The sequence below is a fragment of the Lissotriton vulgaris genome, chromosome 4_1 (genome assembly GCF_964263255.1).
Source record: "Lissotriton vulgaris chromosome 4_1, aLisVul1.2, whole genome shotgun sequence".
NCBI classification, from domain to species: Eukaryota; Metazoa; Chordata; class Amphibia; order Caudata; family Salamandridae; genus Lissotriton; species Lissotriton vulgaris.
This window is the reverse complement of record NC_141691.1, coordinates 1,740,638,505-1,740,660,637: the sequence shown is the minus strand read 5'-3', so window position 1 is coordinate 1,740,660,637 and position 22,133 is coordinate 1,740,638,505. Positions and strand designations below refer to the sequence as shown.

Sequence of the window (22,133 nt, the reverse complement as noted above, 5' to 3'; positions counted from 1 at the left end):
TTCTAGGTACCAGTAGGGCATTTCTTACAGTACGTAAAAATCTTGCATGCGGTCCGCGAGATACGGACCACTTTCCCGGAGGAGCCACAGGAGTCGTGCACATTGACAACACTGCTAGACCCAGGTTCTAGTAGGGCCCTAATTTCGTGCATATACAATGCCTTGAAGGAAGACTGAGCAGCTGATTTATCGGTAGTCAGGAGAAAATGGGACAAAAGACTTTCCCCTCCTGTTGACAGATGGGGAATGGAAAAGAGCTCCTGCACAGGTGGCTGAAGCAAGGAGTAATGCTAGGTTCAAGCTCATTCAATTTCACTATTTGCACCACACGTAGCTGACCCTGCAGCGCCGGGCATGGTTTACCCCAGGGCTGGTCTCATCCTGCCCCCGTTGTGGAATGGACCCTGCCAAATTCCTCCATAGGACATGGAATTGCATAAGATTGCAGCAGTACTAGAATCAAGTGGTACAGACTCTTCACTCTGCTACAACGGTGCAAACAGAAGTCACTATAAAAGCTGTGGTTGTTGGGCGTATTCCCAACTCCGAAGAAAGGGCCACGTATACGCCTTACATTTCAACGGTTAGGACTGGTTCTGATAAAAAGACGAATTGCAATAAATTGGATCTTTTCTGCGTCCCCTACACTGGATGGATGGTGCAATGATATGCCTGTATGGGGTGTGGCGGAAGAAGGTCGCCTCAGGGCTGTAAGAGTAGACGTGAATGCTGAAAGAGATCTGACTCAATGGGGACAGATGCTGACAGAAGTGTCCTCGACGATAGCCCAGGGCAACAATATCACTGCGCCTGCACAATCACTCACCCACAGCAAGTTGGTTGAAACTAAAGCAGCATGAAAGTTGTGTAGAATTACACCTGATCTGCAGTCACAGAGAGGTGACAGGCGCTTGCGAACACCAGCAGCATGGATCATCCAGCGCCCAAGAAGTAAGGGTCGACCCTTGCGGACTCTGGTTGCTTCACTTGGATCAGTGCATAAGACTGAAGATGATGGAGATCATGGTGTTTGTGTCCAGACCCTGGGTATCACTGGGCCTGGCAGCCCAAGGCAGGACCCATAGTGAGCATGGATGCCTCCCCTGCATGATGACATGCATCCCCGGTTTACTCCATCTTTGTATGGTCATTTAGAGAGGAGCCCTTACTTGTGCCCTTAGTCTCTTAGGTTGTGTCTGTGTGATTTAAAGTACAGTCTCCAGTGCAGAGTACGCGCTCTGTAAAGAGCACATGAGTATTGTTTTAGTTGGTATTGTGCGCTGCGCGTACTGGTAAGCGTGTCTTCGAGCTAACAGCATACTCATTCACGTACGTGATAGATACAGCCTATGCGAGTGATTCATGGTTATCATCTAATGTGCAGTGCGTTTATATGTCTGCTCTTCAGTGGTATCCATCTCAGGAATATTTATTCGGAGTTAAAGCATTACAGCAATATTATGGGCAGTTAAAGATTTTTATGATTAAGCAACAGTGTTTTTTATGCACCTGATATTTGGGTACTTTCCTTTTAATTGGGTTTAATGGTTTTTATGTCCAGTTTCTTTGTAACATTTCGGTTTTGTTGGGGCATGTAGATAGGAAATAAATATATGTATATATTGCTTAACTTCTGAATGGCGGTGCCTGAATAAGTAATAGCTGAAGCATGTTGAACTTTAAATCGATGCCAGTGTATAGAGCAAAAGCGACTTGAAAGTAACTTGTCTTGGTACATTATACTGATGCACCGCACCTAAAATGTTGCTAAAGAACCTACATTGTTCATTGCATTTGTGTGAAGCTTACGTTCATGGGGCCAGATACATGCCAGTGCCTTGGGGCAACTACAAAAAAATTAACTTTTCAATTTAGATTAATTGTATGAAAAGTTATCCTATGTGGCTATCCAAAAAATCTAGTGCGACTTTGGCTATAGTGTTGGCGTACGCAGGAATGCACTGTGATTTAAGAGCACACTGACACTGTGTTAGAAGGTGAGCTGGATTAATGACACATTTGTCCGGCTTCCTTTTTAGTAGCAGTGCCATCTGACCTGGTGGCATGTATGAGGGAGGGATGCATGCCAGGATAAGTGACAGCCCATAGTAAGATTGAGATGTCCATGAAGTGTCCTCACGACACAGCATTGCTCCTCTAGAACCATGTTGAATACCCTTGCCGTATTTGGTCATGGAATCCCTGTTCTTCACGTGTAGTATATGCATTGCGAGGGCACACTGCTTATAAGAGATTGTACTCCAATCTGCTTAGTTGCCCTTTGCGAGGAAAGCAAGTTATTTGCAATATGCCAATGACTGTACAAAGTGTCACACATGTGCTGAACTGCTAGCGTGGGTGGGGGGGCGGGAGGGGGGGGGGGGGGGTAATGTGGCAAAACAGCAATCAAAAATGTACCAAAGTTTTGCAACAAACAATTGAGAATCTTCTGAATAAGAGCAAGAGATTTTAGCTTGGCAGGTGCTCCACAGAGCATGTAATGGTTGAACAGGCAGCACTCCTTATGGACACCATCCCAGGAGCCATTCAACATATACTAACGATTCCCAACCATAGGCACTGGAAGTAGAGGTGCTGGGCAGGCTGCAACACTCAGAATAACCATGCTGGAGTTCAGAGGGAAATGAGCAATGACGATTCCTTAAAATTTTGATTTTATCTGGGCACATTCGCGGCAGTTCTAAAACAGCAGTCAAATGTCTGGCTCACTCTTCAGAAAAATTGATGCTTATTCTTTTAACATGGAGAATGGTGTTTACTTTTCTTTCTCGGACTATAAGATGAGAGGATTTTATAGTGAACTGTGTGACAATCTTGCTTGGGTACCTCGAGGATGTTTATTTTTCCCAAACACACAACAAAATCTAAATACCAGTAGTTGAACTCTACATATATTTCAAACTTCATCAGCAGTTAGATAATCACAGGTGAAGCAATTGTTTTTGTAATTCTGATGTGTGAGGGAAAAAAAGGTTTTAATATGATCAGAACAAGTCAAGACACTTTACAGACGGCGGAGCAAGATGATGACCCAGGTCCACCATCTTCGCTGCTTTGACCGATGTCTTGCATCTGCACTACTCCCTGCGTCGCCTGACTGTCCTTTACCCTCTAGTCGACCCCCCCCCCCCTTTGTCTCTTCCACCACTCTCATTTTGTACAGTCACTGTGACACTGGATGTGGCAATTGCTGGTTCCCCAGCTGGTTTGTTTGACTCTGACTTTTTGGTTCTTCTAAAGTTCTTTACCCCTTGCCGGTCTGCCTGACCCGATCGGCATTTCAACTCCTTTTTACTTTTCCCCTCCTCTACCTTTTATTCCGCATAGGATGTGTGTTTATTTTATGCTATGCTCTATAAACGCCTGATGTCATCTTTGTAACTCGCTAATCCTCATGTAAAGCGCTCTGATACCTTTGGGTCTAGCCAGCGCTATATAAAACAAGCACTGGCGTTGCCAATAGGTCTCGCAGTAGGAAAGTTGGAGCTATTACAATTGCAAATAACAATGCCTTTTATTTTTGTTTTCATTTTAAAAACATAAAGGGCTTTGTCATTTACAAAACCAATAGCTCCAACTTTCCTACTGCGAGACCTATTGGCATCGAACTCAGCTCTCCACACAAAATGCAGATGTGTGATCTGCAGGATACCTGTTCTTTGCAGCAGGCATATTAGCTGTCTTTGCTACGTTACGCCACTAGACAAAATTTCGATCTGTCTCTCTAAGAAAGGAATATTAATCACACAGTTATCTTACAATTTTTATTGCTGCCTGATAGCCAGATGCACAAGGAAGTCTGCAGAAGGTGTTTTGAAATTGTAAGTTATTGCTAAGTACAGCGCCTACCCTGAGTTCAGCGCCCTCTAGTGGTGTAGGAAAGGGGGTGCGGTGGGTGCGGGCGCCCCGGGTGTCATCACGGAGGAGGGGTGACAAAATGGAAAAAATATGTGTTTTAAACATATTTTTGCCAAGCCGGGGGTGACAAGTACTTTTCCGCACCGGGTACCACCTGACCTTGCTACGCCACTGCCCCTTCCCAGATCAGCACCCAGTGGGCCGCACCAGTCTGACTGCCCTAAAGCCGGCCCTGCCATATTGTATTCCAACATGATGTTTTTTGCATGATTTATATGCCGGATATTTGCAGGACTGGTCTCGTGCATGGGCCTTTAGAGCCAGAGCTGACCCTTTGGCTCAGATATTTCTGCTAATGTATTGGCTCGCCCACCTCTGCATGCCACATCAGTGCTGTACACCCACCTATTCTCTGTGCCAGGTTAGTTCATCAAGCACAGGGTCCGCTGGCTATGCTGCGTGACGACAGACACACGCTGGGGAAATAACAATTTACATATGATTTGGACATTTTGAGTGTTTTGCATACTCAAGGAACATATCTGTTGGGAATCTGAGCTAGTGTTTCCTCCACACAAACTAACACAGTGCTTAGAAACGAAGACAACGTCACTGTACTGGTGACAGTGTCACTTGCGGAGCTCATGGTTGACATTTCCCAGCTGCAAAGTTCATATTGCTAGTAAGCTTGTTGACCTTTCCTTTTTCTCATTTTTGACTGATGAGTCTGACCTCGGAGTTTAATGTCCCAGGACAAGAAGAAAAGATTGTTGCCTTCTCTCAAGAATCCCTTGATCAAAGCCGACCTGCAGAAGGATTGCCAAACTGGCTGTACAAACGCTTTCAAATGTGTTTTCCTACTGTTCCTCGGTGCTCTCGGCTTGTAAGCCAGCTGTGTTTACTGGCAACGAACACAAGGAAAACAAGTAGCAGTACTCGAGGAACTGCTGAGACCCACATTCCGTCGCCACAAACAATGTGTGATCCTCCCACCTCCAAAATGATCACACAACTTCATAACATTCCTCTGTATTCAATCCCAAAGCTCTTTCCCATCGGAAAAAAGCCGATCTGCATAATGTGCCACTTTGTGGAACATATTCAAGCCAGCCGACGTGTTTCGGATGAATGGCCATTTCTCTGGACAGGACCTGCTTAGCAAGCTTTGCCCGGTTGCAATTCAATGTTAACAAAATAAGAGCTGAAAACCTGACCGAGCCGGACGTCAGCTGATATTTGGTGGGGTTTTCAGCAAATTGCAGCAGACTGTTGGGTGTAAATAACAAATAGGTTGTTTTTCTTCTATGCTGGTCGATATAATCCTAGAAAGAACCGATGCAGACCAGTATGGACTAACACGAGCCGCAGCAGAACAGAATGCATTCACGTCGAAAGAGCTTATCAGTGGAATTTAATGTTGCTGAGGGAAACTGCAGATTAGCCAAGGTGTCCTTGCGGCCGAGTGAACTGTAAACATACATCAAATAGTTTCACCACATATTGTAAAAATAAGGATTTTGAAAGAGGTCGCTGAACGAACAGCACATTTTTTCATAAATGTTTTACTTTGGTTATTTAAGAAACCACATGCGGACGTTGCTTTAAGGGCGAATGAGTTCAAGTATTGGAAAAAGGCTCTGCAAGTAAAAATAAATGCACGCACGGAGACAAAGTGAAATAAAGAATGGCAACCGAAGCAAATACAAACAAGCAGCAATTGGCCACGGCCTGCCTGCGAGGCTCAAAGTGTTAGAAGGCAGGTCTTGGGCAGAGGCAGAGTACTGACTTAGGAATGACTGTGAGGCGCATTGGTGTGAAGCACATCAAAGGGCTTCTCCTCCCCTAATTAGGGGAGGAGAAGCCGTTTCGGGAAACTGAAAGTACGGCCGGCCTGCGGCCGGCCATGAATAATTAGGGGAGGAGAAGCCCTTTGATGTGCTGGGCTGGCCCTGAATGCGCGTGCATGTTTAATCACGTGGTTCACGTGAACTGCATGAAAACCGCGGGGCTGAAAGCCCTTTGGTTTGACGATGTTTTCGCCACTTGAATTCTCGCTCCGCTCGATGCGCTTGCGCACATCGATAGGTCGCGAGACCTAAAAACTCTGCAAATAAATTAAATAAATACATTGACACCTAGCGCAGAAAATGCAAATGCCCCCTCCACACCAACGCTACATCAATAATGCCAGCACACCTGTGAACCCAGATAACGAGTGTTGTTGCTGCTGACTGCTGCCGGGGAGAGGGGAGTTGATTTTTGTTGTTTTTATTGTTTATCTATTAGGTTCGATATAAAAAACTAAAGCACATTGCAGTATACAGAAAACCACCAGGTGAGTGGAGCTGACCTTAAGTTAGTGTAGGAACTACTATCACAAACGTATGAAGGATTTTCAGATAAAATGTATATGACAAATGCCCATGATGTGATATGATGCAATGTTGCTAATAAAAATACATTTATTATGTTTTTTTAAAACGTGTGTAGATATTTTTATACTGGAAACACCGTAAGTAATGCAAGTTGAACTCACTGCTCATTGAGTTTTCTTAGAACACTTAGCCCAATAGTAAAGGCTTTGCATTAGTGAATCCTATATGCAAGTTTGGCCACCTTTTACATAATCAATAGAATTTTTTTTTTTACTCCTAGACAACTCTTTTATACATCCATACTGTGGTACTGTCAACTAGCAGCCAAACGGTTGGTGCTGCAGCTGCAGAGATCGAGCCTACCTTTTTGATGATAGTAATTTCACACCCATGTCTCCTAGTCGTATTGGCTCCCCCGCCCTGGCAGTGATGTGCACTTCTTTCCCTAATTTAAGGAAGATTTAAGCAGTGAAAGTGCCATCATACCACAAGAACGCAAATGGCTTGAGCAGGCTGACCCACTATTGCATGCAGTGGTGGTTAGATGCAACATGTGAAAGTTGAAGACAAATGGATGAAGAGGGTTGACCATAAGACCCCCTGTTTGCATATACTAATATTTATTAACCATTTTGTTTCCATGAGGCTGGTGAAACTGCCATCTCTATTCCTAGGCCAGATCTAAAAAGCAGTTGCTTGAATGTAAGCAGAGGCCGGATACAAAATCAGCAAATAATAAGATCAGTAGAGAAGCTATGGTTGAGGGGAGGGGCAAAGACAAGGAGAGGAAGGAAAGCCATTGGATAAGAAGCAAGCAAATAAGATTAGCAAGATAATTGCTAAGGAATCGATTAATCCAAAAGCCCACTGTAAGCATTGGTAATTTATACAATATGTCTATCCTACAGACAACTTTAGTACTCTGTTGAAAGACCAGAAACGATTTGCAGTAATAGTTACCATACCTCTTTCTTTGCCAACTCACGCAGGCGTCGGGGAAGGCGTTTGACATCATGTCCCATGGCACGCCTTCGCATGTGCTTGGGTAAAGACTGGAATATCTGAGAGTTGGATGCCTTCCGGGAGACAGTTTTCAACATGACACTAATTTCCGCAGCACGAGCTTCAGCAAACCTGGTTGCTGAAATGAAACCGCAATTTAAATTGAAATTAAACAATACAGGCCAAATAATATTTAAGAATACAATAACATGCAAAAAAAAAAGTGATAAAAATAAGTTCTGGAGCAGTAAAATGGACTTGCAAACTTATATGGTAATACAAAGCTTTATTTCGATATAAAATATCTTAAAAAGCACATAACATTTAAAAAGTACATGTCCTTCAAACAGTGAAAAGAGTTTAGAACGGACAATCAATTATACAATGCAATAATTAAAAGTGATATTAAACCACTGGCTACTGCCATTAGAACTACCCCGTTATTAAAAGGACTGCAATGGGGAGACGCCTGGGAGGATAGAGTCTCCGTATATGCTGACGACATGCTCATCTAGCTAACCGACCCCGAGACGGGCATTCCGAAGTTGCTAGCACTATGTGACACACATGGTCTGAACTCCGGATACACAATCAACTGGACAAAATCAGTCATATACGTACTGAAAGGTCCTGCACCAGCTCTCCCTGATGACTGCCCATTGATGATAGCCGACACTTCATTTAAGTATTTGGGTATACACGTCGCTCGTGATGCGGCGGTTTTCTATGACCTGAACTTACTGCCGCCTCTCACTCGCCTTAGAGCGGACGTGCGACACTGGAAGACTCTACCTCTTACAATGCTGGGACGAGCGGCACTATTTAAAATGATGGCGTTACCACGCCTACTATATGTATTGGAGAATACCCCAGTCATGATACCGCCTTCCTATTTCCGGAAAATGACAGCGCTGATGACAGACCTATTATGGGGAGAACGCCCGCCTAGAATAGCGCATACCAAACTTAACCATGGGTGGTACGACGGGGGAATAGCCTTGCCAAATATGCAGCTGTATTACTGGGCATCGCAACCCAAGGTTATTAACCAGTGGATCCAAGCCCCGCACAATAACCCGGCATATTTAGCGGACAGAGCACAACTAGGCACACACAGCTTACTGGCCCCATTGTATAATCCAGGACTCACAGCGAAACTGATTGGCCCAACTAAACACACCGTGCTACTCTGGCACAGGGCACAGACGCGACTTAAATGGAGGGGGGTCATAACTAAATTTACACCGTTGTGGGACACCAAACAACTGGGCTGTCTTCGATCCAGCAAGGGATTTACCCAATGGGATAACATTGGCATCACAACAGTAGGAGACCTATGGACCAATACTGGAGTGATCCCTTTTTCGCAACTGCAGCAACAATACGCATTAGGCCACACTGAAACATACAGATACATACAAATACGGCATGCATTACTGACGGTGATTGAGCCAGGGTCGACTGTCCCGGACTCTTTGCCGTTGGAGGACCGCCTGCTCACGGATTTCCTGCAAACAGGCGCCACCTCACTCACTTACCGTAAACTACTGAACAATCTCCCGGACCCTTTCGTCAAACTAAAAGAGAAATGGGAAACTGAGCTGGGAGCCATGGATGAGACAGACTGGAACGCTGCATTGGCGTCACCACAAGAGGCGGGCGTCTCGGCTCGATTTAGGCTGATACAATTCAAGATATTACATAGGGTATACTACACAAGGACCACCTTACATAAAATGCATAGGGCAGACAACCCGTATTGCCTTAGAGGGTGTGGAGAGGAGGGGACACTGTTGCACACACTTTGGGAGTGTCCAGCCATCTCAGGTTACTGGCGGCAAGTCATGCGCACCATCTCCCAGGCTCTTGAGACCTCGCTGACACCAGACCCACGTGTCTGTCTGCTGAATGTATGGGAAGGAACTGACCTGACACACGGGAAGCAACAATGGGTTACAATCGGGACTATGGTGGCCAAGCGAGACATTGCACAGAGGTGGGGAGTGGCGGAAACACCTACTTTGGCGCTGTGGTGCAGGACAATGGACAAACTCATGTTGGTCGAACGTGCAGTGTATAAAATGCGAGCTAACCCTCGCAAGTGGAATATGGTCTGGCAGTCGTGGAACAGATATAGAGGAGACCTATGCGATCCTCTTCCTGAAGAAGAAGTGGATAGCTCAGAGGATGAGGAAGAGATGGGCGAGTGAACTTTAGAAGGTGGGGAGGAGCTAGAAGCAGGATAGAGAACCGGGCACTAGGGGTAATGGGTGGACTGAGTTCGGAGGGGTTGGGATAGTAACCTGAGAACTGTGATTTGGCCGGTGACATTATAGGTACATTGTTCTGGCTATAAGTGACTATATGTTAGTAATGAGTCTACAGTTTTGTTTGAAATTATATAAAAGTAAGACGGTATACACTCGACAAAAACTTTGTTGAATGCCTTGCGTACTAAAGCAACGCACGCTGCCGGACCGGAAGGTTGTCGGCTGAATAGCTGTGTAACACTGTAGATGTGCTGCCAAGTGATAAACGACAGATTTCTGTTGCACGTAATGATGTAATGTACTACTGGCAAATGTAAATAAAGTCTTACAACCATAAAAAAAAAAAAAATGATATTAAACCACGAATGAGCTTTGAATAGTTTTTCTGTGCAACAGACATTAAAATACATTGGCTAAAAATAAGGAAAAGTCTAAAACCAGCGACATCTTTACCGTAGAATATCAATACAGAATCATCATAAGGCTTTTGATCTTATCAGCCAGGCCCAGCTTAGGTATTTAGCCACCCCACAGGCTAACGTAGTATTTGTCTCCGTTTGAAGGATTCTAAGGGCAGTTGAATGGTTCCTTGTACCTAGCAATCGACAAACAGGTCTTAACCATTTTTCCCTCGGTTTGGAGTAAACTTTACATACAAAGAACAAGTGTGGAATGGTTTCAACTATCCCAGTGCAAAATGGGCAAGCGGCAGGGGTTTGATTAGAAGGTTTCCACTTATGAGTGCGCTCGTGGACCTGAAGAGTTCCCATTCTAAACTGAATGAAGAGGGCCCTGTCCCTGGGTTTCTGGATAAAATCTAGGTAAGGCTCAAAGCAAGTCACTGTCTTATGTTGACGAAACTCATCAGTCAGCCTGCCAAACTTATATGAAAATAAATACATGCAATAAATGATGACTGGCAATATGGTTTGAGTGAAACCTTTTCATTCATAGAGTCAGTAGAGCACGTCAGAGCTACATACTCAGTTAACAGATCAAAGCCCAGAAATCGGACTAAAATAGGTATATGGAGCCGCAGTAACAATTGCACCATTATTCAACTAAGACCTACAACATCACTAACTCAAACTGTAAATATCCTTGATTGTAGACAGAAGTGAAACATGGAGAAGCAGGTTAACCCTTTCATGCGTTCATACACACTAGGAGCATGCCACACTCCCTCATTATAACCTAGGGTAACCAGAAATCCTGGCTAGTCATGGTTTTCAGGGAACGGTCCTCGCCTCTTGTTGCTTCTCTCAATTTTCAATACATGTCCTGGTTTTTGGGACAAACGTCAAGTCATTCTGCAAAGCAGAAGTGAAAACTATGCTCTTGTTTTCACAGGAGCCTCTAAAGTCTGAAACAACTTCATGCATCTATTTCTTTCAGGCAGCGCAGGAAGCAGTCAGAGGCATGCTCCCAGCTAAGGGGACAGGGAGGGGGTCCTGCCATAGCTAGGGTTATGCAAATGTAGCTTGTAAACGAAGAGTACACTGAAACCATTTTAGAACGTTTTTTGGGATTTCAGTATTTGCAGGTCACTGCTACACAGTGTGCATGTGATATTATACATATATTACACACATCTCGATCATAGTCAACCTTTGGTCCCATTTCTACATCTAGCCCATCTCGGTTTTTGCTCCTCAACAGTTATGGGGAGTAATTGCTGCCAAATTTACTCTTCAGGCCATGTAATGCTCATGGATTCATACATGCATGATGTCGTAAATTAGGTCATAAAAATATCACTGAAGCTGCAAATGATTAATCAATTCCAGATCATTTAGCAGACAGTGAAAACACTGCCTTGTTTTGGAGCATATGTACTGCAGCAAAATCCACAAATGGTAATCAATACTTACAACTATGAATAATGTCAGAGGGTATGAACATATGAACAGAGAGTAAGCGTTTCCAGAAGTCCTTATTAAATATTGAATTTAAAAGAGCACCAATTACTTTAATGGCCACAAATGGTCATCTGGTCTGTTTGAGGGCATGTGCAATGCAGGGGGCAGTCCTAGATGCCTAGCCGATTTCGTTGGTTTTTAGGTGAGGAATTCACTATAACTGTAATGTCCCTTTACTGAAACTGCATTAGGATTACTTTTAAATTACTTTAATTAGCAACAGACATCAGTAGATAAAAAAAGTTATGGGGGTGAGTTTTCAGTACATTGTTAGGTTTTGAAAGAATACATTCTAAGTACCAACTTGCATTTGTGTATAGCAATGCCCCAAGAACCCACCAGGCACCACAAACTTCATCCATGTGCAGAAGATTCGGAGTGAAAGACATGCTGTCAGTCACAGCCTCCATTATGATCCTTCACTCAGGACCCTGCCACAAGTATCCCCATGCCCAGGGAGCACATGGCCGGGGAACTAATGTTTTCCTCATACAGATTTAGAGAACTAGCTTTAGGGAGGTCACCAATTAGGTAAATACTGAAGCAGTATGCAAGGTCACCAAAAATGTCAAAGGTAATTTCAGAAGCAATCTGAAATTCATAGCTATGCATTATAGTTGTAACACTGCAGTACAATCTGGATTTCCATACAAGACACACAGCAGATATGGAAAAAACGTGTTTAGGCTTAGGTTTGACATTGTGGACGCCTAAACAGACTGGTCTCCAATATGCATAATTAGCTTTGAGTGCACACCTTTAGGCTACTGGCTTAAAGGCTCTTTCAGCTATTGGCTTGAGAGTTAATCAATAACATCCTACCTCAACCCAGAGAAGTACTGCTCTCACCTAATGTTACTCCAATGGAATCCCAGCATTGCAATGAATGAAGGAGTTCTTTAAATCTCTCTCTCTCGCTCTCTGCCACCACATTGCTAATGAATGCACAAATGTATTATAGCATGCCAGTCTAAACAGGTGTTAGCACAATGTACTCACACCTATGGGCTTCACCAAAGTTTGTCCTCCTCGAAGTAGAATCAATACAAACAGACTCCTGCCGAGCACCTTAGTCCCCGTCCTTCCCATGATGCAGCAACATGGAACATCTCTAATGGTACCCGATCCTCAGCCGCCTGCTTTTTGTAGAGAACAAGGGCAGCTCCCAACTGCTCCAATCGGTCAATGTTATCGGAGAGCTCATGTCAACTCCCACAGGATACCTCACATTGCTCCCAGGCCCGTTTATTTTGCTAAAATATGCGCCGATTGGTCATTCATGTTACTAACTACTGCTTAACATATCACGAGTTTCTAACTCCTGCCACCTCTAAGTGGGAGCCTCTCCCTTTGTGTTATGAGCCCAAAAGGAGTAACTGAGCTAGTCAATGAGAGTGCCTTAATAAGATATTCCTGAGGCACCAACGGTAAAGAGTACATGCTTAGGACACTACCCAGGAAAAAGCCAAACACTTTAATTAAACGGGTAGATAATGAAGACATGTTCATAAGAAATGATCAGGCTATTCATGGAAGAGTTAAGTAAAAGCTGGAATACTTACCGGTTATATATCTGGGAGTTTCCAGAGACTTGTGATCATGCAGGCCAGTCGGAAAGTCTGGAACAGAATAGAGAAACCTCTTATTAAGGTATAACTAACAGAAGAAAGAAAAGCATTACAATATCCTCAGTGACATTTGAAAGGTATCTACCTAAAAGCTAGTTACCATGATTTCCCTACACCGCACAAGTGTAAGAGCGTAGCACAAAGAAAAAGAGGAATTTGCTAGTTTCTGACATCATTACAAATTGAAAAGTAGTTTTGACTTTTAGGAGCTCTAATTGGTCCGACTGTCATAGCCGCTCAAATCAATTACAGTGGTTACAGAACCAGAGGGAAGCCACTGTTTTAAAGCTATAATCATGCTGCACTTGGTAATGGGTCTGGAGTGCAGGCTTGATGAGGCTTAAGCTGAGACAGTAAATCTCCAATTCAAGGTGCAATCAGCCAGGAGTGATTTGCATACATTTCATAAAAGCGGTAGGGTGGAAAGTCCTGGCAGGAATGCACAAGGCAAACAATGGATCAGCCAAACAAAGATAAAATAAGTGAAATCCCCCACAACAAGAGAGCCAATGAAAAGGGTGCAATCTAAATTAGTCCAAAACACTTGGAAGCAAATAGTCTTTGTTTGGGTAAGGGATAGCAACATGAAATGTTAGATAAAAAAGGGAAGGCCAGTCATTGGATATTGGTTAGAATTCAACCAACTAAACAAAAAAACTTGCCTAGTTATCAACAGAAAGGAGGTATGTGTTGGAAATTGACCAAGAGGTGGAGGTGAGGTTCTGTAATTCTCGCGACTGACTCCATTTTATATTGTGCCACCATTTTGTGTTGCCCTCACGTAGGCCTGTGAAGGTAGCCTGGCGAACAAAGTGGCCTGGCCTTCTTAGTCCATGTATACATTAACTAGGTTTCTTTCTGACTCTGGAATGAACTGTAAGAAACTGACCTCTTCGCCTGAAACTGATCTTGCAAAGCCAATTTCCCTGATTGATCTTTGTCTGAGATTGCCAATTAATGTTCAGGACATCGTTAACTTTTAGTTTCCTTGCACATGCCTTATCTTGTTTATCTGTTACTGTTTCTTTTTTAGGTTTCTTCATTACATGGGTTATGCTTTCAATTATAGGTTTGTCCGGCTTTTGGAGGTTGAATTTGGGACATTCTTAATGATTAACTTTTGGGTTGGGATACTGTACATGTAATCATGCCATGTCCTGCAGTGCCATATAAATCAGATTAACCTTTGTGAACTATGTAATTATGTTTTGCCGATATCCTGCTAAAACCCCAAAGGCTACTCACCTGCTGACCCTCCAGCTTCTCCATTTGTTTAGGAATGTAATTTGTACAACTCCCTTACATGCCTGGGGCAGGATAAAAAGTATATAAGACATGAAGTAAGACCATTCTAAGAGACTGCCTCATTCAGTTGCTAAGGCTTCTGTGTGACGTAGTCTCACTCAATTGAGGTTAATAAAAAAGGAATTTTAAATTCCAGCTTCTGTGTCAAGTTCTTCTTTGTGAGTTTAAAAGGACTAAGTATCAGTGGAACCCCTGAGAAGTGGATTTTTGATTTCTACAGAGGAAGGGTTTGAAGCCAATGGGAGTCAAGCATCTACAGGAAGTATGTGCATAGTTAAAACGTAGACAACCAGTCAAAATAGTAAATAAAAATTGTGGGATTAAGAATTTTAACAGAAAAAAACAATTTACAGCCTGAGCAGTCCACACAAATAGGATTTTCATTTTTTAATGTCTGCACACTCCCAAATCCTCCAAAGACCTTTGCACACCACTATCCAACATAGCACAGTATGAAGGTAGTTGTGCTGGACACAGAGGATGCTTATTTAAAGGTTGGACATTCCTTGATGTGCCTCTGCACGAGTCCAGCAGGCCACTTGCAATTCTATTTGTTAGGCTTCAGAGAAGCAGAAGACACCAGGGATTGATACAGATCAATAGTTCTTCCACTATTCATCACTCCTCAACCCATGCAGCATCCCCTTTGTAATATCTTTGTGCAACTTGTAATGTTACTAGTAAAGACTCAGCCGAAGCGCTAAAACCTTTTTTACTCTTTCTTTGCAAATTCTCTAAAAAACTGAGGATTTATAAAGCAGAAAGATTTAGGGTCATATGTAGGTGGGCTAATACCGGTCGGTAACGGACGAAAATCAGTAAATTTCCCGTTACCAACCGGTATTTAGCCCTTTGCGATGTAGGAGGCTGGATTTAAGGATTCGGTAATTTACCGATTGTTTATTTTAAGGAATCGATATTTTACAGATTCCTTAAAATAACAAATCAGTAAATTACCGAATCCTGGCTTAAATCCTATGTAGGGAGCACTCAAGTGAGTGCCTTTTTGGTTTAAGGATTCGTGATTTACCACCAACTACAAGTTGGTGGTAAATACAGAATACCTTTAAAAAAGCCATTTTGTGCTTTTTAGGTCTCGGTAATATTCGGTCTGCCAAAGGCAGACCGGAAGTCCGAGATTTAATGTTGTTTAGTAGGGCTTCAGAACCCGCCTCCCTGCTCTGTCTCTCCACCATTGGCTGGCTTCCTAAACGGAGGCCAGCCATTGGAGGAGAGAGCCATCCCTCCAAAGAAGCCCCGTTTTTTTCGGATTCGGGGGCGTAAGTTTTGCTGTTCTTTAGACAGTGACGTTGTCCGTCACTCAGCACAGCAAAACACGCCCCCAAATCCGAAAAATGTCGTAAGCTTTGTTGCCGCCATTGTTGCCCAGCCGGTGCCGAGTACGGTGATGCAGCGCACATGCTCCGGCACAAACTGCGGATGGGGCTTCCGCCCAGCGCCTCTTAGCCCAGCTGCAGTCTTTTCCGCCCACACGCGATGCAAGGAGAGGCAAATTGCTCCTGCCGCTTACTTGCACACACGCTGTGCAAGGAAAAGCACACGGCACACCCTCTCATCTTCCGAAGCCCCTTCTGCCATCGCAAGCTGTGCGCTAGAGCCTGGACAGGGAGCCGGAGCTTCACTCTGGCGGCAGCACCAGCGGGCATTGTGCTGGAGCACCGCAACAGCTGCCACTGCCATGGACTTCACCCCGAGCCCCCCGGAGAGAGGTGATATGAGCGAAGCTACGGGGAGAGGGGCCTCCACACTGGCCTCGCCGCCCCCTCCTCCCCCCCCGCCGGCCTCTCCCTGCCACGGCACCGCCAGTAGCAGCACCTCACGCCCGCAGTGCCAGTGCCCCGCCGCCCGACCCTAGGGCCTCAGCCAGCCGCCCCGGCACCAGCACAGCAGGTCTGAGGAGAAGGGCTCCACCGGTCTTAAAAACACCGGCACCGCCGCCAGTTAGAGCGGGCGGAGTGAGGGATCAGTGAGAGGCAGTGTCCCCACCGCACGCAAGGGCGCCCAGACCCCCAGACAAATTACCTGCTGATGCGGCCGATAGTGGCGTTGCTCGGGGTCCACCTTCCCCTGGTCCACATTCGCTGGGCGTCCGGTTCTAACAGCTCATCTGAGGAACAGGGCGGAACTTCGCTTATTTTCAGGCCTGTCTGCTCCATCCACGCCAGGGAGCAGCGGGGGGCGTGATTGCTGCGATAAAGAATAGCACTAGCTCCCAGGGTTGAAAATTGCAGAATATGGAAGTGAACGGCTCGCCTGCGGCCCGGGAAGCAGAGAATGGAATATCAGCATCCGTATCTCCTTTCCCGCCCCCCCCCCTCCCGCTAACCGTGTCTCCTTCCCCCCCGCTGTCCGTGTCTCCTTTCCCGCCCCCCCTGTCCGTGTCTCCTTTCCTGCCCCCCCATCCAGCTGTCCGTGTCTCCTTTCCCGCCTCCCCTCCCGCTAACCGTGTCTCCTTTCCCGCCCCCGCTGTCCGTGTCTCCTTTCCCGCCCCCCCCGCTGTCCGGGTCTCCTTTCCCGCCCCCCCCCGCTGTCCGTGTCTCCTTTCCCGCCCCCCTCCCGCTAACCATGTCTCCTTTCCCGCCCCCCCCTCCCCTCCCTATTCTTTAGAAAGCGCAACTGAAATGCTTGGCTTTCAAGTCTCCTGAAGCACATATTACTAGGTTTTGGCTTCAGATTTGGGTTTAGGATGCAAGGATGGTCCGTTGTCTAGAACCATGGACCCTTGAGTGCCTGCATACATGTTTTAGGTGATTAAAGGTTTGTTTTTGAATCGTGATTCTAACGACTGACCAAACTTTCCTGGCTGATGTGTAGGGTGGAGCCATTGCTTGACTGCACTGAGGGCTTGCACATGTTGCAGAATGTCTTTGATTTAACACCTGACTCCACCTGGAGTCATTTTGACTGCCTAGTTATGCTACTCCTTATTGTTTCACTTAAAAATGTGCTGTTACAAGCTTTTTCCTTGATTCTGCAGAGGGTGGTAATGCCGAGGAGTGTGATATGCCTGTGATTCTCAGAAAAGGACAGGACTGGTTTTTCTGTGATGCATCAAAGGGAGTCGTCATTCTGATTCAGGGTGGGCGCTTTCTTTGCCACAGACCTTTCATTCAAAAGTAGAAAGCTGTACCTTTTTGAAAATTGAGAGGAGTTGTAAATTGTTGTGAGCATTCCTGTGATACAAATGATGGGTAAAGGCAGAATATGTTGGACGATATTGCTGAAAAGAGGGCAGCACTGGAGAAAATCTGCTCAGAGTACCAGATGCTCCATACAGTACTTGACTGCTGTGGAAAAACCGATCTATGTAAATGTAAATGTAAATGTAGTTGAGCTTATATAGCGCACAGCTACCCGCAGTGGGTTTCCCAGCGCTTGCTTAGGGAACCCGTCCTGGTATTCCCCTGCGCGATAACCCATTTCTGGGCATCCCCAAGGTGAAAGTCAGGCATCCCGCCGCGAGGGGCCCTTGTGGAGATTAAGCAAGCTACTGCCCAGAGTTACAGAGTGGGACTCCATGATTGGAATAGGCACCGAGGCGAGAATTGTCACGTCCGGGGAAATTTGAGCCCAAGACCCACCGAGGAGGGGGATTGAACCCTGGTCCGGGCCAGACCTCTGCATCAGGGTCTGCCGCTCCAACCACTTGAGCCACACTTCTAGTGCTTACTGTTCCTCATACATATCATCTTTTTAGCCTGTGCATGTGAGCAATGACTGTTTCTGAATGGCTTCTCCTTCATCAGCCATGTGCTAGCAGGATGGGGTACCTTGTTTTTGATGTTGGGAGATCTGAGTTCTGGATTTTGGGTGTTAAGGTGCCTTTCAAGCTCTTATTATGCTTACCTTTTTGAAAGCACAGAAATTAGATTTTTTTATTGTGTAGCCTTTTGGTTGAGGCTTTGAGAGGAGTCTTGTAAACTCTAGTTGTTAGCGAGTACGTTTCCTCGATGATTGACTTGCAGGTATGGTACTCGTAGCCCTTGTGTACAGTCTGGATCGCTCTGTCTCCCACAGCGTACTAGCAACTAGCCACCTGAAACGTCAAACAATGAGTTCCTTTCTGCCATCTATTTCCAGCACCAGAAAACGATACCTTAGCAGATTGGAAAATCTCTCGAACCTCTGGAAGAAGTTTGCTCATCCAGCAGTAATGTTTTATTTCTATAGTGATCAAAAGCCTTGAAGAAGCCACTAAGTATTTCCGGGTTGTCAGGTAAGAGACTACCGTTTTTGGTATGAATGTCTGGTAGTGTGGGTTTATAGTATGGTCTATGTGGGAAGTGTTGGGATGTTGTGAAAGATGTTCAGAGATACAAACGTGGCTGTGCTTAGTCAGGGATTGAAGCAGAGAGGTGCAGAGTCACATTTACTGGAGAGACTTGTTTGTCAACAGTTTATCATTGTCCTAAAGCAGGCCTTGTGGTTCCGGTCACAGATATTGCTTTGATCTATAGGTTTTAGCTATGTTGCTTTGATCTATAGGTTTTAGCTGCAGTGTGTGTTTACATTCAATGCAGCTAGTATGATGATTTTTCAGTAATGTTTCAAACATTCTCCAGACACCAACATCTCTTGCTCCAGGCCAGATGGCTCTGTCTGTGTGTGTGCGTGGCTCTGTGTCTGTGTGCGTGGCTCTGTGTCTGTGTGCGTGGCTCTGTCTGTCTGTGTGTGTGCGTGGCTCAGGATGTCTGTGTGTGTGCGTGGCTCAGGATGTCTGTGTGTGTGAGTGGCTCAGGATGTCTGTGTGTGTGAGTGGCTCAGGATGTCTGTGTGTGTGAGTGGCTCAGGATGTCTGTGTGTGTGAGTGGCTCAGGATGTCTGTGTGTGTGAGTGGCTCAGTCTGTGTGTGTGTGAGTGGCTCAGTCTGTGTGTGTGTGAGAGTGGCTCAGTCTGTGTGTGTGTGAGTGGCTCAGTCTGTGTGTGTGTGAGTGGCTCGGTCTGTGTGTGTGTGAGTGGCTCGGTCTGTGTGTGTGTGAGTGGCTCGGTCTGTGTGTGTGAGTGGCTCGGTCTGTGTGTGTGTGAGTGGCTCGGTCTGTGTGTGTGTGAGTGGCTCGGTCTGTGTGTGTGTGAGTGGCTCGGTCTGTGTGTGTGTGAGTGGCTCGGTCTGTGTGTGTGTGAGTGGCTCGGTCTGTGTGTGTGTGAGTGGCTCGGTCTGTGTGTGTGTGAGTGGCTCGGTCTGTGTGTGTGTGAGTGGCTCGGTCTGTGTGTGTGTGAGTGGCTCGGTCTGTGTGTGTGTGAGTGGCTCGGTCTGTGTGTGTGTGAGTGGCTCGGTCTGTGTGTGTGTGTGAGTGGCTCGGTCTGTGTGGGTGCGTGGCTCGGTCTGCGTGGGTGCGTGGCTCGGTCTGCGTGGGTGCGTGGCTCGGTCTGCGTGGGTGCGTGGCTCGGTCTGCGTGGCTCTGTCTGTGTGCGTGCGTGGCTCTGTCTGTGTGCGTGCGTGGCTCTGTCTGTGTGCGTGCGTGGCTCTGTCTGTGTGCGTGCGTGGCTCTGTCTGTGTGCGTGCGTGGCTCTGTCTGTGTGCGTGCGTGGCTCTGTCTGTGTGCGTGCGTGGCTCTGTCTGTGTGCGTGCGTGGCTCTGTCTGTGTGCGTGCGTGGCTCTGTCTGTGTGCGTGCGTGGCTCTGTCTGTGTGCGTGCGTGGCTCTGTCTGTGTGCGTGCGTGGCTCTGTCTGTGTGTGTGTGCGTAGCTCTGTCTGTGTGTGTGTGCGTGGCTCTGTCTGTGTGTGTGTGCGTGGCTCTGTCTGTGTGTGTGCGTGGCTCTGTCTGTGTGTGTGCGTGGCTCTGTCTGTGTGTGTGAGTGGCTCCGTCTGTGTGCGTGAGTGGCTCCGTCTGTGTGCGTGAGTGGCTCCGTCTGTGTGCGTGAATGGCTCCGTCTGTGTGCGTGAATGGCTCCGTCTGTGTGCGTGAGTGGCTCTGTCTGTGTGCGTGAGTGGCTCTGTGTGCGTGAGTGGCTCTGTGTGTGTGAGTGGCTCTGTGTGTGTGAGTGGCTGTGTGTGTGTGTGTGAGTGGCTCTGTCTGTGTGAGTGGCTCTGTCTGTGTGAGTGGCTCTGTCTGTGTGAGTGTGTGTGTGTGTGTGTGTGTGAGTGGCTCTGTCTGTGTGAGTGTGTGTGAGTGGCTCGGTCTGTGTGTGTGTGTGTGAGTGGCTCTGTCTGTGTGTGTGTGTGTGTGAGTGCGTGGCTCTGTGTGTGTGTGTGAGTGCGTGGCTCTGTGTGTGTGCGTGGCTCTGTCTGTGTGCGTGGCTCTGTCTGTGTGCGTGGCTTTGTATCCGCGAATACTCTCTACTACTCTCTAATGCTCACCTATTGCCATTGTAAATGACAATACCATTTATTTAGGTTTAAAAAAAAAAATGTCATGAGCAATGCCAATAGCTCTACCTTTCATAATGCCGAGACCATTGCATTGTAAATGCTTGTTTAAAAGTGCCATGTGGCAGACATACATGCCCTTAGGACATGTATGTGCGCCACATGTGCACACATGCACGATTCAGGGGTGCAACAGGTGTCAATGTGGCACTGTGAATATGCTCCCCCTACTACCGATTCGGTATGTACCGAATCAGTAATAGTGAATGGCTTCCCATTCATTCCTATGGGCCTCCAGGTCCATATGAATGAATGGGACGGTATTCCTTATTACCGATTCGGTAAATACCGAATCGATAATAACGAATATTACCAAATCGGTACAATTTACCGATTGTTTACCTACATTCTATTTAATTACCGATTCTTAAATACGAATCGGTAAAATTCGGTATTTAGGAATAGGTAAATAGAAATTACCTACATTTGGCCCAAAGGGCAAATTATATTTTGTCCAACGTATGAAGCAAAAAGGCATTGCCCTTCTGTTTCCCCGGAAGACTTGGGATTTGGCTGCCAAGTGCATAGATTGAGCTATGCTACGCTTAAGGCCACACACCAAATCTTAGGCATTCATGGGCTGCAATTAAAGATCGGACAGGGTGTTTAGAGGTCTTCCTTCACAAATCGGAGTTTTGTTTTACAGTACCGTGCCTGTAAAGCACAACGGAATGCAACAAACATGCACCCCACACTGCTATTGCCAAGGATCTTGCTCGTCCGCAGACATGGCACTGAAATCTCCACTAACCCCCAGAGACTGGCAGAGGACATCCCTACAAATCATGCAAGACAGATGATGGTCAGGAGATGAGGGATCATAAGGGACAACATACATTGATCACTAGTCCTAGCACCTGTTTCAAATTTGAATTACAGTTCTTGTTCAGGAGGGCAGCGAGGGGCTGTCTAGTCAATATTCTAGTCTTTAGTAAATTACTCCAAATGCCTCTTTCTACCCTACAAAGCCACGCACATGAAGGTAGAGTCTGTAAGCATTTACCACTAGTCTCCGTCCTGGTCTTACTCTTCCAAAGCTAGCTTCTATCTAGTCCCACCCACTCCTTACATCAAGGGGAAATGGCGGGAGAAACACATTTGACAAACAAAAGGATAGATTGAGAGAGGCTAGTACTTTGCAGCTGGAAGAGACGGCAAATGGTACCTTATGAGGAGTGCAATTTTTTTGAAGTACATTAAAAATAGGCCTAGACGAAATAACATTTATGGGGTTGTAATTCTGGGAATTTTATGTCATTTGAATTTGCACCACATTGCATAATTAAGCGCAATTTATGGTAAAAATCACAAAAGTGCGGAAACCGAATGTAAGCAACTGTTCGTGGTGCTTTTTTCTGAACCTTTTTT

The 22,133-nt window shown here is 45.9% G+C and overlaps 1 protein-coding gene across 1 annotated transcript in view; it reads right to left on the bottom strand.

Annotated features, from left to right (window-relative positions):
- The window catches only part of POP1 (POP1 ribonuclease P/MRP subunit), a 437,201-nt gene that overhangs the window by 389,646 nt on the left and 25,422 nt on the right, over nt 1-22,133 (bottom strand). The window contains exons 3-4 of the mRNA XM_086966044.1: nt 13,008-13,064; nt 7,220-7,395 (exon numbers count right to left, since the gene is read on the bottom strand). Of these exons, the coding sequence (XP_086822170.1) occupies nt 7,220-7,395; nt 13,008-13,064 (233 nt within the window). The remainder of the gene's footprint in view (nt 1-7,219; nt 7,396-13,007; nt 13,065-22,133) is intronic.